Genomic DNA, 17,566 nt, shown 5'->3' with positions numbered 1-17,566 from the left:
CTCACACTCACCCCATTATCCTATTGATTTTGTAGCTCCTCTTCCTTTTTTACTCCACAATCTGCAGCTCGCTCATGTCCAAATCCGCGCTGTCCTTACAAAAAGTACTCGAACGCTCCAGCTTGGACTCTACTCGCTCCTTGGGCGCCGGCGCCACGCCCTCCATCTGGGCATCGATGAGCAGATCCAGCTTCTGTTTAACCGCATGGGCCGACTTGTAGGATCCATTCGTGAGCCCATTGGTGGTGCCCACTCCATTGGTCACCGTGGCTGTGGTCTTCTTCAGATGCAAAGTGTTAGGACGCCGGGTGGGTATGCTGGAGGGCAGACTGTTGCGCAGGTTATGCTGCTGTAGCATGCTGGTCACCGCGGAATGTGAGGAGGAGCGCAGGGGTCCAGCGGAAGAGCGTAGTTGCACTTGCTCTTCCCCTGGAGCTTCGGTTTGCTTCTGTTGCTGCTGCTGCTGTTGCAGCTTGTTCTTCTCCGCTCGCTTGGCCAGTATCTCGCGGGATTTGGCCGAAAGAAAGCTGTGGCGTCCCTTGTTCGGTCCTCCTCCGGTGGCATCTGTTCCACCCGCCGGCACTGAAATGGAGCGCTGCTTGAACAGCTCTCTTGTGGAGAGCGTGCTGCTCACCGAGGACAGGCGACTGGCTGCCGACTTGGTGGTGTGCACGGAACTGGGACTGGATCCATTGGAGGCCACCACTGCATTGTGCTGCTGCTTCAGCTGCCGCGTTGACTTGTTGCCCACTGTAGAGCCTCGCTGCGTGGCCTTCAACTTGCCTGGGGTATTGACTTTTCCATGACCATTCAGCTGCTGAATCTTGGCCAGCTTTGAGCTGCTGGAGAGCGACTCGTGTGAGATCGTTTTGTTGGTAATTACAGAGCTCTTCATGCTCTCCGCCAGGGAGTTTTGGTCGGAGGAGTACCTGTCCTGCGGTCCTCGCGAGTTGCTCTTGGCTCGACGCGCCGGCGAAGCCAAGCTGTCCATGGAGAGATTGCTGGACTTGTTCCCCAGCCGTGCTCCATTTTGCTGCACTCGACGAGCCGCTGGACTCGAGTTTCTTGAGCTATCGCTGGAGGAGATGTGCAGGTTCTTAGCTGGCGCTTTTCTCCCCCCATTGGCGGGAATACTGGAGCTGGTGGCACTGCGAACTGGTCCAGACCCATGGCCATTGGTGGCTGCAGCCCTGGGCTTGCGGGGTTCCAGGTAACGAGGTCGGACTTCGGCTAGTTTGGTGGTGGCGGTTATAGGCTTTGCTGGAGCAGCAGCAGCAGCAGCAGCCTTGGTTTCCGTCGCTACTGGAATTAGTTTCTTGTTCGTCACCGGCGGAGCCTCTGACTGGGTGCGTCTATGCATATTCAAGCTGTGGCGTTCCGAGGCCACCTGAGAGCTGGCGCGATGTGGGACATAGGCCCGGGAGTTGGACTTGAGGATTTTGCCTGGAAAGGATGAGGAGGAGAAAGGTGAATCTACAAAAAGTTAAAGGAACTCCAAAACTATACTTACTTCCTCCGTCTCGGGACTCATGATTCGCCTGCACTCCCCTATCCGCGGTCTGAACATGACCAGTCACTGCCTCCTGCGTCTGGGTGGCCTTGTACAGCTGCGCCTCCTGGGCATGGGCTCGCTTGGTCTGCGCTTGGATGGCCAGCTTGATCTGCACCAGATCCTGGCTTCTTGAGCTGCCTCCGAAAGAGAAGGCCTTGCCCACTGGCTTGCCATTCTGCCGCTTCATGTCCAGCGGCTCGGTGAGACGGGCCAAAGTCTGAATCTTTTTGCGCAGCTCCAAATCCATGCGCTGCCAGGCTGTGACCCGCATGGCCCGTGAGCACTGCCGTATGAGGCACTGTTCCACGGCATAGACAAGGGCACCCACCAAACGTATGTATTCCGGCTGCCAGTCCAGCTGCTCCTCCTGCAGGCCCTGCAGCTCCCGAGCCAGCTCAGACTGACCCAGGCTGGCAGGCATGTGTATAAGCTTGGCTTGGAGCACAGTGTTCAAGCGGGTTACACGCTGATAGCTTCTGCAGGCCTGCTCTGGGGTTAGTTCGGCGGCGGTGTGCAGCAGAAGCGTCTCCAGGCGGGGAATATGCCGGCTGCGATCGTGTCCTAAAGACAAGAAGGCATCGCTGGCTATGAGGCTGGCAAAGTGGTCACCCACATAGGCATAGGCAGCATCCAGGATGTCGCGTACTAGCTGCTCGCAGACATGGCCCCAGCGGTAGGCTGAAAGCTGGGCCAGCAAGTGGTCGCAGTCGAGCACCGTGTCCAGCACGGTCTCGGATGTCTGGAGGAAAAGTAAATCAGCAAGGATTGGGGATAAAGGGAATTATCCAGGATAATACTCACCAAATAAGCCACGATTTGCTGACGACACCTTCCCAGGATATCCGGTGGAAGCTGGGCAAACTGTCGAGTGGGCCACACCTTCAGATAGTGGCGACAAGTCCAGCGCAGGCATTTCCTGTACAAATCATCCAGAGCATGGTTCAAGGCCACGGGCAGGACCTGAAGAATCCCATCAGTGCACCCAGAGCAGGGCTTGTGGAAGTTGTGGCAGTAGTTCGTCTTCAAAGCATGCGAGGTGACCTCCTTGAGACCCTCCAAGCCCAGCAGATCAGCCAATGCTGCCAGCTCCATCAAACTAATCCCATCTGGCGGGTGCGAAGCCCCCGAGTAAATGTGGCATAGCGCAAAGTGCACAGCCGCATAGGAGTAACCTTGCAAGGAGACCACGCTCTGGGCTCCATGACCCGCCAGCATGGCGGCAAAGTACTGACACCTGGAGCGCAAGATGCACTTGTGTGCGCGTATCCTACGTCCATGCACCTCCACCAGCATATCCGTGGCTATCTCCTGCAGAAACATCTTGAGCAAGTCTTCACCCAAGCGGCGGGGCTGCCGGCAGCTCAGCGAGGACTCATCCATGCCCGATCTGCTAAAGCTGGAGGCCAGACTTGAGTCCGCACTGAGATCCGTTTGGATGTAGTCCACCTGCTGCTGCTGTGCCTGAACCTGATCCAAGGTCATATCGTTGGGCAGGGAGTTGGAGAACTCCTTGGAGAAGTTGGGAAACAGGCGGGAAAGGCTCCTAATGTTGTCCACCGAGTTGGTAAAGTTCTGCAGGGTATTTCCCGTGGATCGGGTCATGGCCCACGAGTGAGGACGAGCCCGGTTCTCGTCCCGATAGAGCCTCTGCCCCAGCTGAGAGCTGCGGTGGTTATTGCCCACACTCTTGCTCATGGAATCCGGCGATTGGAGATCATGCTTCACCGGCTTGTCCATGTCCGAGAGCTTCACAAAGCTGGAGGGGATCTGTGAGGGCTGCTGTTGAGCCTGCTGGGAAGCCTGTGGCTCGCCATGTTCGTTGACTGTCTCCAGCAGCTGCTTCTGCTTCTCGATGGTGGCCTGCAGGGATTCCATGGTGTGGCCATTGCTTAGGGTAACCTGCTTTTTGGGCGAGGCCGTCTCCTTGGCCTCGATTATGGTCTCCATCACGCTGCTGGTGCGATTGGAACTGCTGCTGGTGAGCTGTATGGACACGGGGAGTGCCACCAGTTCTGCTGCCTGCTCCTTGGCCAGCTGCTCGTCCTGCTGGAAGGTGAGATCATCCGTGTCCGTGTTGGAGGCAGGCGACATGTCCTTGGAGAGCACTCCCTCGGTGACCGAGGCCAGACTCGACTTGTCATAGGTCTCATTGAGCTGCACATCTTTCCGCCGCTTCTTAATCCTGCCCTGCTGGGCCTGGGCCTGCTCCTCCTCCGAGCAGCTGCTCAGGCCGGGATTGGAGCCACTAAAGTCATCGTAAGGGGACACGGAACTATCGATGGACAAAGAGGATGCCTTTGAAATAATGGGCAGCTTGTCTATGATGCTCATCAGGCCCGAGGAAGAGGACTCTGCTCCCCCATTGGCCGTGAGGCTAATGGATCGCTTGCACTCGCTGCCAGTTCCTGGTCCTGATCCATTGTTGCTGCCCCAGCTGTGCCGCTTGGCAGGATCGCTTTGCTGGCGCTGTTGCTGGGATAGACGACGCAAAGCAGCCACCGTCAGTGGCGGCTCCAGATTGCATCTATAATCCAGGGATTTGCTTTCGCCTGAAGAGAGTTCCTTCTGGTTGGCACTCTTGGCCATTAGGGTCTCCGTGGAACTAGCGCTTGACTTCATCACCTCAACCTCGCCATTTCCCCTTCGCTGGGGTGTAGAGGAACTCAGGGAACTGGACAGACGCTGGGCAAGACTCAGCGGCTCCTTGCGCCCATTGGAGCGCGGCGTTTTCTGTTCTCCAAAGTCTATAAACATGCTGAATATATTCTTCGGTTCCGGCTTGGGTTCCTCCCTAGCCTGGGCTAAATCCCGTTCCTTCTGAGCCTGCTCCTCATCCCTGCCGCTCTGCGAGAGATCCACAAAGAAACCCGCCGACTTGGGAGCTGTATAAGACTTGCTTAGCTGCGAGGGAGCAGGACTTGCTCCAGCAGCTGGCTTTGCCAATGGTTGCTCTTGCGGCTTCCTGTCCATGTCATCCAGGGACACGTAGAAGCCACATCCGCTCTTGTGCGAGCTGTTAGAGTCGGAGCGTTCTCGGAAGCTGGAGGTGGTGCTGCTGGTGCTGCGTCGCCGTTCCGGGCGGCAGTCGCTCATGTCCACCACCCAGGAAGCTATACCAGACACGGGCTTACGCTTCACGCGCATCTCCACACCGGCAATCTCTGGATCCTCGCCCAAGTCCTCTTCATCATCATCCTCATCAGCCAGCGGGCGAGTGGGCGCAAAGTCCAGGGACACAAAGCCCCCGGAAACAATTGGACAAGTATCCGTGCGCCTCTTGATGCTGGGACTCTCGCACTGCTTTTCCCTGAAATCCTCAATGGAGGCACCACCCGAAACTATGGGATTGGCCTCGTCGAACTTGGAGCTCCGCTTGGGAGTACGGGGCAGGGGCAGCGGCGAGTCGGTGGCATCGCTGCAGTATGCACCCGAGTCCCGGTGGTGAGAGAGAGAGGAAGACAGCGTGTAATCCCGGTGGATCGACGAGTTGTTGCTCCCCACGGACGCCGGCTCAATGTGCACCATGGAGTTGTGCGGCGTGGAGGCCGAGGCGGATACAGAGGCTCCTTGGTGACTCCTGCCCTGCTCCGACCACACCAGACTTGGAGCTGGACTGCTGGAGGAGTAGTCCGTGGTGTAGCTGAGATCGGGATGGTGCTGGCTCTGGTGGTGCTGCGTGAACTTCGGACTGCTGCCCAACGGATGCACGCTGAAATGCTGGGCATTGTGCTGGAAGCTGTAGGGCACGGACATGGGCGCTGCCGGTCGCTCCTCGGCGGTCTCCTCATGCTCAGGCTGCTCCTCTTGCTCCTGGCTCTGTCGGCTGGCTTTGCACCTGGCAAAGGCCTTGTGGAACTGCTCCAGCTGCTGTGTGGGCGAGGGCTCTGCCTCCTCTTGCTGCTCATCGTCCTCCTGTTGCGGCTGCTGTGGTTCTGGTTCCTCCTGAGCATGACCATCTAGGCTGGGAAAAGACAGCACTTCGTCCTCATCCCTCAAGGAGGAGGCATCTATGAAGCAAGCACTGGTGCCGGAGGTGGACAGCGGCTGATCCCGCTTCTCCAGATCCCTTAGCAAGCAGCTGGCGGTGATGCCCTTGAAAACGGAAGGCGTGGTGTTCTCTGTGTTCTCCTCTGGCTCCTCCTCGGGTGCTAGTACTGTGTTAGCTGCCGGATACATGGACTCCCAGGATCCTGTCTCCGTTGACACTGTGGACGTCTCCATGCACACAATCTCCTCGTTCTGGCGCTGCTTCTCCTCCTTGGAGGGTGGCTTCACCTTGCTAGCACTGGCACCCTCATATATCTTGTTGTCCACGTTGGAGCCACTGCCCGAGGGCAGCACATCTGTGGCGGAGACCGCAGCTCCATTGCAGTCGGGACTGGAGACGGGCGAAAAGGTGTCACGCTCCTCACCCAAGTCTAGTTCGCAGGTCTTGGCTGAGCCTGAACCCGAGCCTGAACCAGAAGTCGAGCCAGGCTGCGGTGCTCCTCCTGGAGTAGGACGCACAGCAGCCGCCGCGCGACGTATATCCTCGCTGTACTGCGGCGCCGAGGAAGACGAGGACGAGGAGGAGCAGGCAGAGGGACTACAGGCGCTGCTGCCACTGCTGCTGTTGGTGAGATTCGAGTAGTTCGAGTGATTTGGTGAACTGGCGTCCACCTGCTGGTCCAGCGAGCGGCCAGTAACCAGGACGGGTGCCTGTTCCGGCGACAAGGGCGATGCATCCATTGCGGGGGGAGGAAGGGATTCGAGGAGTGTGGGAGAGTGGAGTGAGTGGAGAGTGGTATGAGTGGCTTCACTCAACTCATCGACGCTTTCCGGTCTGGGCCCAACCAAGCCTGGTTATGCTTCGCTGCCTGTTGAATGCCAAGTGGTTCTCCTCCTCCTTTTTCTCTCCTTTTATTTTATTTTGTTTTCTTTTTTCTTTTAGCTGTCTTTGCTGTTTTTTTGTTGCTGTTTTTTGTCTAGGGCCACATACTGATGATGGCCCCACCCCCTGCCCCGCTGCAGCTGCCAACTGTCAAATTGTCAACTGTCAGCGCGTGTTGGCAACTGGGAACAACAGCGCCAGGCTGTGAAATCGATACTCAAGAGTCAAGTGTGCGGAAGGCTTGATCTCTCTTGAGCCTACTGTTTTTAAACCTGCTCTCTCTTGAGTCAATCCTTGCTGCTGCTTACACTGCTTTGCACATTTCCCTTAGGATTAATCCTCGATCCTGGCTTGCCTTAAACTGCTTACTTTCTCTTGGAAGAACTTTATGCAGATTCTTTAGTTCTCTTGAGCTTATTCTTGACTTAACTGCTCTCTCCGGCTTATCACTACACCTGCATTTCACTCTCTTCCATTAGCTTGCACTTCTTTTGCTCTTGAATGCCTGAGAATGCTAATGAGGGCCAGATCTGCTATCTTACTCCAGCTCGTTGTTTTCGTTGTTAGTAGATTTATTCGTTTTCCCTTTCTTCATGTGCAACGTCGCTATTATTTCGTTTTTTGTTTGTGTTTTTTTTCTGCTGCGCCTGCTAAAGTTCACACTGACTTCTTCTGTAGCTTTGCTATCTTGGCGTTTGTTGTTGTTTTTATTGTGTTACTGCTGCTGCTGCTGCTGATTTATCGCCAATTGTGCCAATTGTTGAGACTCCACTGTTGCTGTTGTTGTTGCACAATTAAGCTGCAAAAAAAATAAGAGAGAGAGAAAACATGAATTACTTCACACGGAACCGAGGCAACAACTACAAATAAATATACACAATTACACACACATACACACACATACACACACACTTGGCAACCGAGGAAAAAATTATTGCATTTACTTTTATTTTATTGCAGTGCCTTTAACTGCAGTTAACTTCTTATTAAATTTTGTGTGCTTGCAATTATTTTAAACTTAAGTCTCATTAAGCATCAAGTCGAGGCATGCGAGACAGGAAACGAATATAATTCAATGATAAATTACTGCCGTGTGTCTTTTTAACCATCATTTTTTGGCAAGTGAGAAGAATCGTTTGGGAAAGGGTATCATAAGAAGATTATAGATATGTTTATACCCTTGCAGGGTATTATAATTTTAGTCAGAAGCTTGAAAAGCAGTGAAGAAGTCATTTCCGAACCTATAAATCATATATATTCTTGATCAGCATCAACAGGCGAATCTTTCTAGCTATGTAGGGAAGAAACAAATTTTGGACCCATTTTTTCAAAATTTTATAAGGGGTTACATCGTTAAAATTTAACAAAAATTTGAATTTTTTTAATTTAAAAATTTAGTAAGCTGATTTGTTAACCTGGAAAAAACTAGCACAGAAAAGCTTTCCGAATTGAAATGTATACCTTTTTGGCTAAGTTATGATTGATTTTTGATTCGATGCCATGATCCTATGGCAACCTCCAAGGGTATACAAATTTCGGCTTCCCGAAGTTTGCTTCCTTTCTTGTTACAATTTGAAAACATCGAAAAAGTCCACCTCTAGCGAATATTTCAGGAAATAAATTGCCCAAAAAGCCAAAGAGTGTCATAAGTATTCTTAATTATTAAATTATAAATTAATTAGAAAATAATTGTTTCTTAATTTCCAATTACATATTCGAATAATCCATTAAACTCTGGCTTTAAATGATGATTGACAGATCATAAAAAGAATACATTAAATTACATCCATTCCAATTGAACTCAAATATCAAATTACATTTACGATCCTCAACCTTATCTAGAGATTTTCGAAAAGACGCCTCTCTGCACCCCAGAAATTCAGGAACTTTAAACCATAAAAAACATTTATCTGCCAGGCACTATCAATTATAGAGAAATAAACAACAATTTCATTAAATTAAGTTATTTATTTCCCTACAAGACAAGATGAACAATCGCTGCTCGCTGAAATATACAAAAACCCAGATGACGTCAATACGTGGCACCCCCCGGAATTAAAATCGTTGCCAGCTTTACCCCATTGGATATGGCACCTCCTCTACACCCATCTATAGACATACATATATGTATATAGTATAAACCACCCACCTCCCATTTGCAACACCCGAAACCAACCCTCAGAAACCGCATTCTACAATAGCAAAAGCTTGACCCTCGGCTTTGTTGCTTGCTTCCCCTTTTCGGGTCGCTCCCGGCAAACATATAGAATTTCAATTCCATTCCAATTTGTTATCTCGGAAGCAAGTGCACATGCAAACGCGATGGCGCTGCGTTTGAAATTCGATACTGGGAAGCGGGAGAATATGCTGAGGCCAAGTGGAATTAGTTGTAAAAACTTGGGAACTCTGAAGGCTCCTCTCGTTGTTTACACAGTTTGGGGAAAATGCCTTGAGTTAAGGATTTCAGCGAACTTACGCACAAACAATAAATATAATATACAATGTTTACTTAGTAAATATTGGCACAGTTCAACGAGAGAGTTGACAGAAAGGTGAGGTTTATTTATGGGAAATAAAACAGGCCTTATATGACACCTCTTAAGAGTTTAAGTTAGGCATGGGAAGTTATTAATATTTAAAATTATTTTTAAAATGCAATAACTCTTGGGAAGTAACTTTATAAAGAAGTTAAGGGACTTAACCGCTGACAAGTGCTCAGAAATTAATAGTTCTTTACGTAACTTAGCTTCCCAATAGAACTGTCTTGCATTGAGTCTTACAATCTCCTTATGACACCTTTCTCAAGTGTCAAAGAAATATTCAAGATTATAGTAAACAAGGAAAATCTCTTAGGCACGAGCAAATTGCAATTTATTTTGTATTTATTATATATTATATTCCCCAGCTATACCCGTAATATTCTCGGATCGAATTTGCATACAAAGGCAAGAAACAAATCGCTGAACATGAAAAGTAATAAGCTACGTACTCTATCTGGTATCTCTCCACCTCTATCGAGTGGTTAATCATGCAAATCGTGTGTCTGTCTGGTAAACAAACAAAGAGACTTGACTCTCGCATATAGAAGAATATATAGTAAATCAATCTGCGGACAAAGATCGATCGCTCGCTTGGTCTGTTACACTTTGCCAGAGGAGATCGTATCTTCAGCAAACTCCCGACTCCAAAACAAAGACATTATTTGCCAAACGAACTGGAAACAAAGGCCAGGCCATCGCCATCGAGATTGTGTCCCCGCCGAGAGCAAACAGTTGCAATATCCAGCGGATAAACACCCGGCAATTATGTAATTTATGGCTCACTCCGCCGATATGCAGTGGCAGCAATAAGAAACCAGCACCATAATCAGCCGAAGGAAAACGGAAAAATAAAAATAAATTCACTTGTAACTCGATAATTGCACGTTCTGTGGCCGGCCTCTCAGGTATGACTTCATATTCAAGCTGGAGGAATCCATGCATAATATTCCATATATGGCAAATGCTGATTTACTTAATATTCCACACGAAATTTATGTAATTAAATGGTTAATAGTACACTTTAAACAATAAACGATAGCCATTGAGGTATGACTTTAAAATCATAGTTTTTACAATGCGGAAATCTAAAAACGATTTTCTTTTATGAAGGAGAAACGTTTTGATAATAAAGCTAAAAGTAGGCAGAGATTTAATGGCATTTAAACAATGATTAATAATATTTTGAAGTATACAATAATATTTTTTTTTCCTATATCAAACCCTTTAGTAATAATTTCAATCTATTCAAAAATCTATTATAGAAACCTATTTTTTATGGCAAGTGTTTATTGTGATTTAATAATCTCATCAATGTATGCCCAAAACATTTATGCAATACCCTTTATTGTAAAATTATAAAGAATCGCCCCCGCACATACATAACAACAACCTGGTGTTACTTGGCACCCTGAAACACTCTCGTTTCCATAGGCGATTTCCATACCATAAACCCATTTATCGCTGGCAGATACCAAACAAAGGTCGGCATGAGTAATCCAAGGCCCAGAACAACGCCAACCAGCCACTAGACAGACAGACCAAGTCCAAACAAGATATAAGCTGTCGATAGAGCGAATAAAATAAAATAAAACGATCAAGAGGCGTAGCTCCTCGCTGATTTGAATCTCTTGCCAAATATGGGCGCAACAAGTTGACGATGACGACAAGTTTCACGATGATGACGACCCGACTGAGAGGCAGAGCCAAAAGCCACAGCATTAAGGAGAAATCTGAAGTCAATGTAAATTTATAGATTGTATAAGAGAGGTTCTGCTGGAAATGGAAAATGTACGAAAGCCAAACAATGCCTCGTCGCACCAGGAAGTGTGGGCAGAATTTCTGAAGTTTAAAGTCAAAACACAAGAAGATTGTTGGATTTAATTGGCACCCGGGGCCAAGAGCTCACGGGTAGAGCTTTGGATATTTTTATAAGCGAAAGTTGGGAGGTAAGAAGTCTAGGGGGTAATTGGTTTCATTTCGGAATAAATTAAATCTTAAAAAAATATATATCTTTTAAATAAGAATGCCAAAAAGGTTTTTATAAAATAATCTAAATTTCTATATATTCTTATAGATCAGTTTGTACTATTTTTTATTAAATATTTTTCTTTATAGATTTCGCCTTAATTTGCTTAAATTTAAATGACATCCATCAATTTATTCTAAGATCTTGGCTTCTTAATTATTTTATCTCATTTATTAGGGTCAAATATTCTAGGTTTAAAAACTCGTTTTGTCTAGCAAGTTGAAGATATCTTGATTTATTTTGCAGACAAACGACTCTCCTCTCAACTTATAGAAAATTAAATTATTTCCTTTATATCTCTCCCTATAGAAATATTCTTTTCTGTTTTGTTTTTAGTTTATTTAATAGAAACAAAGCGACAAACCCGGGGAGTGTGTGCCGTGAATGTCAATGGCTCTGACTCTGCGTCCATTCAAGCCAACCACCCGAAACCAGTCGCCGTTGCCGAAGTGGATCCCATGGAGGAGGAGTGGAGCGTGGCGTTGGGGAATAGAGATACCAGAGATAGATAGAGACAAGTGACAAACGATAAGTTTATAAATGCGGCTACATTGTTGCCAGCAAACTCTTTTGATAGAAAAAAATAATATATATAAAAATAAATAGAAAAAAAAAACGATAGAGGAGAAAAAAAGAAAGAAATAATAATCATAATGGCCTGTATTTATAGGAGGAGGCACAAAGCGTTTTGTTGGGCGGGGACCCAGGGGTTCGACGATCGCACCATGATGGAGCGCAAATCGATGGAGCTCTCTGAGCTCTCCGCCATAAAAGCCAATAATAGCTACAAGTATCCAGCCAACGAGCACTCACAAATTGCCGAGCAAATTGTCCGCCAAATGATGAGAGCCTGCGGCACAGGCAAAGGCGCACATGTGTGGGGCTAGAGATGGTAGTCACTGTTTGGCATATCAATTCATTCCCATTCAAAATCAATGATATATACGGGAGTATAAAGACCAGCTATGCACATTAATCGGTAACTAAATATGGGGAAAGGTAGAGTCTCCAAGACAAGCATTAGTTTGTAATCAAAAACCAAAGAGAATTGAGGTTTCCCAGCAAACATTAATCAGTTTAAATATTTAAAACAGGTTTCAGTCTGAAGTAAATGAAATATGTATGCCTTAAATGGTAACCAAATACTTTAACTGCCATAAAGATAAGATTAAAACACTAAATAGTAGCCAACTACCTATAAAAGCTAGCCAAAAAACCAACAAAAAGATTTAAAATATAAGCAAATCGATAAGTTAAACCAGAAATATTCCATTTACTTAAGGGGTTAGTAATTAGCAAAAACAATTGACCATGACATGGCTTAAAATCAAACCCTAATCGAAAAATCAATAGGGCACTTAAAGAGACAACAGAGAATGCCTTAAATATAGGCTGACACCCCATTTAATGGCTTTAATGCAAGCTTTATTGGGTATAAGAAATGGGATCCTTAATCGAAAGCCACCATCGAGCCATTATCCTTTACACCTTTTAGCCAGTAAACTGTTCCAAGGAAACTGCCATAAACCCCAAGGTGTTTACCTCGAAGGGATTACCAGTCGTCACGCTAGCACATCTCTAGCCATAACATGGAGCCTCCTCCTCCACCATCTCCAATCCACCTCCATAGCTGTGCCTTTGAGTATTTGGTGTTTGGGGCAATTATATGCGCCATGCATGGACAATCGCTGGCGCGTTGAATAGCATTTGATGAGCGCCAAATAAACCTTGCGTGCGGCTACAGCTAGAAGAGGAAACCAGAATTCACTTTCGTCTGCGGCCCAGAAACCAAGAAACCAACAAACCGAATTGAGGCAATGTCTGAGAGTCCAACTCTTGGCTGGTGGCTCTGACCAGTGGCCACGAATGTGTTTTATGGGCGGTTTGCGGGTGCTTTGGGTGATTCGTTGTTGTTGGCAACTAAAAACCACTTTAAGCGCCGCACTCTGTCATGTGGGTCTTCCTTTGGCCACTTACTGCTGCACTTACAGCCAAGTCAAAGAGCCAAGAAGCTAGCCGAAAAGCGAGGTTGCGAGGTCAGTAATGGCAGTGATTTAAAAGGCCACCCTCTTTTGGGAGACTTCACACGGAGAAAAGCATTTAACAAATGGGTTTTTAAGTAGAAAAATTAAGGGAAATGGTAGCTATGGGTCAGTGGTAGGGCATCTTTCTTTTTGGGAATAGTTTTTGTCACAACAAATATGTTTTTGAGTTATAAAACTAAAGGAAAATGTTATCTATAGCAGGAAAAACAAGTACTTATATTTCCAAGTGCATCTCCCACGTTTTAGGGTCATTCCGAAGGACACTGCACGCCATTATTGCCCATCTCTATCGGAGTCCCGACAGGCCAAGTCAGTGCCAAGTCAAGTTGCCAAAGGGAGTGGGCTTAAACAGAGAATGAGGCGCAGTGGAGCTTCGTCTTGGAAGTGAGGCATAGTCGAGCTTAAACAGGGAACGAGGCAGAGTGTATAGAGTGTATTGTTGACCCTGACTGCAAGTGAACGTGTTAATAAATCAAAAATTAAATTAGCATCGCTGACGTCTCCATGACTCGATGTCGATCAGGCGGAAGGGCAATTAAAAAAAACAAATAAAGTGCAATTACAGTGTACATTTAGTGGCGCCTCCTCGTCAGCACTGCAGCGCTAATTAGCGGACTCGCCAGCAGCGTCTTGGCATTGACTTGAGAGCCTGACCTTTCCCGGCGACTCGAGAGACTCAAGGAAGTGAACTGGAATGGAATGAATCCCCCACCCCGCGACATGCAAATCATTTCCATGCATACGATAATTGTGAGAGCCCAGCCACCAACCACGCAGCTGGGCTTAATTCATAATTAAAGATCACGCAGAGTGCAAAGAGGCCGACGTTGTCGTCGGTTGGGGTGTAATATCACGGCTGGAACGAACAGTATTCAATGGGGACAATGCCACAGTAAACTAAAGCCATAAAATACACAGGAAATTAGTAAAAGCCCAGCTTAAAACCCATATCTATTATACAAAATTATATATATAAAAAATGTATCTATAAGATACATGGAAATTATTGTAAGATTTTTAAAATTTTCAACGTTATATATATACCTCTTTATATATGCTTACAAATTTGTACAATTTAAATTGTATTAAAGTACCTTCCAGCCAAGTCTACCTGTAAATTGGCATAAACTTCAAGTACAACAAAGTCGACTCTTACAAAAAATTGATTTACGAGCGGTGGGGCGCCGTTTGTAACTCAATCAGGCGTCAAAATGTGTGTGCGGCCCTTGAAATCAAATGAGAGGAGACCGAAGCGAAACAAACCGAAAAATCGAGACCAGTCCGTCATCAGATCCGTCAAAGTGTCGAGCCCCAAGTCGGCCAAAAGCTGAACCAGAGGCTGGAGCTGGGAGCTGGGGCTAAAACCGAAAACCGAATCCAAAGCTGAAGCTTAAGCCAAGCCAACTGTGAAAACATCAAGAGCACAGCTGTTCTCCGATATGTTTGTTTGAATATATAGAGAAGTATGTGGGGAATGTAGATATTGTGAAAGGTATGACGGCGATAAGTACTATCTAAAATTCCAGAACAACGTGTTTTGTTTATTGAAATCTGAACCATCTTTAAAATATAAAAGAAATTTCAGACTCGCCACCTACTGTTTAAACAAAGAAATTGATTCTTTAAATAATAGTAATAGAAATTGATTTAACTTTTATATTTTAAAGCGCTCTTGTAAATCATTTAACATTTATAAATGTTTCGAGATTAAAATCCGTGGTACAGTACAGTTTACATTTCAGAATTTATTATTAATTTGTATATTATATTTAATTTAGAAATTCTATTAAATATAAAGATAGTTTTCACTTTACCACCATATTTTCTCATAAATACACTTGTTAATTATTTAAAAAACAACATTCTCCACTATATCATTAACAAACTTCATTATTTCAATACTTATACCCATTGTTCATGGTATTGACTGTTCGTCTAAAGATTTGATTCCATTGGAATCTGTTCACACGATTATATATTGTATTTTATTATAAGCCACATCCCACACACTGAGGAAACTTACAGAATATATTTGCATACACGTTCGTTACACATTAGCACTGAGCTTTGGCTTTGGTTTTGGTTTTGCTTTTGGATTTCGATTTAATTATTTTATTATTATGATTGCCTTTTAAGGTGACAAACGGAAGTTTTTTTCGGGGGCCTTCAGATTCTCTTTCGATTTATAGATTTCGCCCAATTATTGGAAACACCGAACACTGAATTTTTGCTGATTAAATGCCAACACACGTCGAAGCGCGAAAAATACAATTTGGACTTTTTTGATAGCGCTGCTAATCAAATTTGCTTGCCGCCGTGTCTCGGAGATTCGTTGGGACGCGCAGACACCCAACGGAACCGGAGAGAGCGACAAAAGAAATTAATTTACGGTTTATTTTTTATATTATGGCAATGCGCGCGGCAACAACGACGACGCTTGTGAATGTTTAAACTAAAAACATTTAAACAATCTTTTCGTTTTCGGTGTGTAACGCTCGCGAGCACCGCTCAAAACACAATGAGCAGGCGGCGGGCTCCACATTCTGAGTGAGCGAGCCAAGGCAGCCCCAAAAGCACGCGAGGCGGAAAGAGGGAGAGCAGCTGCGGTGGGGCCGGCTCTCAGGAGAGTGCTGCACAGTGGTTAATTACCAACAAGTTTTGTTAAAATTTTTTTTACGTTTTTAAAGGAATAAAACAAGGGACGTGGAAAAATGGTCAGCAATTTATAGCCTGTAATATCCTTCTCACAGCTCTGATGAAGCAGGTTTGGTAGAGCTTTATATAAATTCTAGAAAAAATATTTGTTTCATTATATTACATATTTAAAAACAAATTGCTATATAAAATTATTACTAAACTGTTCCAAGATTTTTACATATTTATAAGTTATGATTTTTAACAACAAAAATAATGGGTCATAACACAGCTTTAATTTTTACTACCAAACTTTTATAAAACACCCCACTGTGCGCTGGCTAATGAGCAGAAAACAGAAGAGAGTGTCAAAGCCGCTGCACTTTGAGTGACTGCTGCAAGTGAGTGAGAGTGTTGGGTGAGTGTGAGTGGGGGGGAGGGGGCCGGCGTGTGAAACTTTATGCAAATTTGCAATTTTTTTTTAATATAAGTGCGGAAAATAAAGCATTGGTGTCTCGTACAAATAGTAAACAAAAAGCCACTGAGCTATCCATCCGCCAAATATTTTTGCACAGAGCAAAATTATGAAGAAAGTCAAATAATAAATTTTTAACCAATTTCTAATCATTTTCTCATCTAAAATTGATATTTCTCATAATTTTATATAAATGTTTTTTACTATTTACTTACAAAATATTTCGGCTTTAATCAAACAAACTTAAAGACTTTAAACATATATCGAATATTTTAAGAAACCATTTTGTTAAATCATTAACTAAACATTTAAGTATCATTTACAAACTGCAAATGTTAAAAGGGTGTGAACTTTCTCATCTACAAAATATATGCGAAACTTAAAACAAAACATAAACATGTTTGAAATGGAAACAAACATTTCACAAACGTGTGGCAAAAGCAATTTGAAATATTTCCAAGCAAAAACATATCAAATATCTTTTTTACAACCGTCAAATGTAAATAAACATTTTGTTAAGATAACAAATTTACATTTTTCATAAGCCAAAGGACTGGATAAGCAAATGTTAATTTTTAGTAGATATTTATTTTGTATATTTTAACTATAATTTAAAACAAAAAGATTATTTAGATGTTTTGAATAATAATTTGACAAGCTTTTAAATAACATGTATCAAAATTTATAAGTTTTTCACATTTACACTCTGAGCATGGAACCCACATATAATTTAGCTTGGAATAATCATTAAAATCATCAACAGAATCATTCTAACTCAAGAATTATATTTCCACTCTTTGTAAACAATAAGAAATTATATGTTAAATGGAAACATGAACAACATGGGATGTTTATAAATGAATTTCTGTTTCCCCAAGCGATTGTATGTCGTTTTTTTTTTTTTATTTCCAACTGATATGAAAGGCAAATTTGTTTTTTGGCCTTACCAGGAGGTGAACCTGCCTCAATTTCAGATTCGTAGGCCCGACGCGATATAAACAAAGCGAAGGCGGCGATGATGTGCGAAAGTTCAATGCACGTTGATTACACAAAATATCAGGAAATCAGAAAATCTGAAAAAGAGGCAGCAATTGCTGGCGGCAGTTGTGGGACAGAACAAAGCATTCCGCAACCGCTTTTGTTGTAAGAATAAATCACAATTTTATGGCATTTCCACGCAACTTGGCCAACAGCGGCAGCCAATAGTTGGCTGTTTTTTTCTGTTTTTTTTTTTTTTTGTACGTGCTTTTCAACCTGACATCAACATTTTTCATTAACATTTGAACATGAAGTTACAACAACATTTAAGGGACCAAAACTTCATCTCTATGAACCATAGACACATGTCGCGCAGTGTCTTTGGGCCAGGCCAAAAACTCACTCACTCACTCTGTTCATATGCAAATTTTAGCCCAGCAACAGCA

The 17,566-nt window shown here is 44.7% G+C and overlaps 1 protein-coding gene across 2 annotated transcripts in view; it reads right to left on the bottom strand.

Annotated features, from left to right (window-relative positions):
- LOC108079751 (serine-rich adhesin for platelets) overlaps positions 1-17,566 on the bottom strand; it is a 28,472-nt gene that overhangs the window by 473 nt on the left and 10,433 nt on the right. The window contains exons 1-4 of one of the 2 annotated variants that reach the window (XM_017174167.3): positions 15,057-15,528; positions 2,354-7,221; positions 1,511-2,291; positions 12-1,443 (exon numbers count right to left, since the gene is read on the bottom strand). In XM_017174167.3, the coding sequence (XP_017029656.1) occupies positions 50-1,443; positions 1,511-2,291; positions 2,354-6,280 (6,102 nt within the window). In that variant the 5' untranslated portion in view covers positions 6,281-7,221; positions 15,057-15,528 and the 3' untranslated portion in view covers positions 12-49. Of the gene's footprint in view, positions 1-11; positions 1,444-1,510; positions 2,292-2,353; positions 7,222-15,056; positions 15,529-17,566 lie in introns of those variants that run through there. The other variant, XM_017174166.2, reaches the window with a different exon arrangement.

This window comes from Drosophila kikkawai, chromosome 3L, assembly GCF_030179895.1.
Source record: "Drosophila kikkawai strain 14028-0561.14 chromosome 3L, DkikHiC1v2, whole genome shotgun sequence".
NCBI lineage: Eukaryota > Metazoa > Arthropoda > Insecta > Diptera > Drosophilidae > Drosophila > Drosophila kikkawai.
This window is presented reverse-complemented; position numbering and strand designations above follow the sequence as displayed.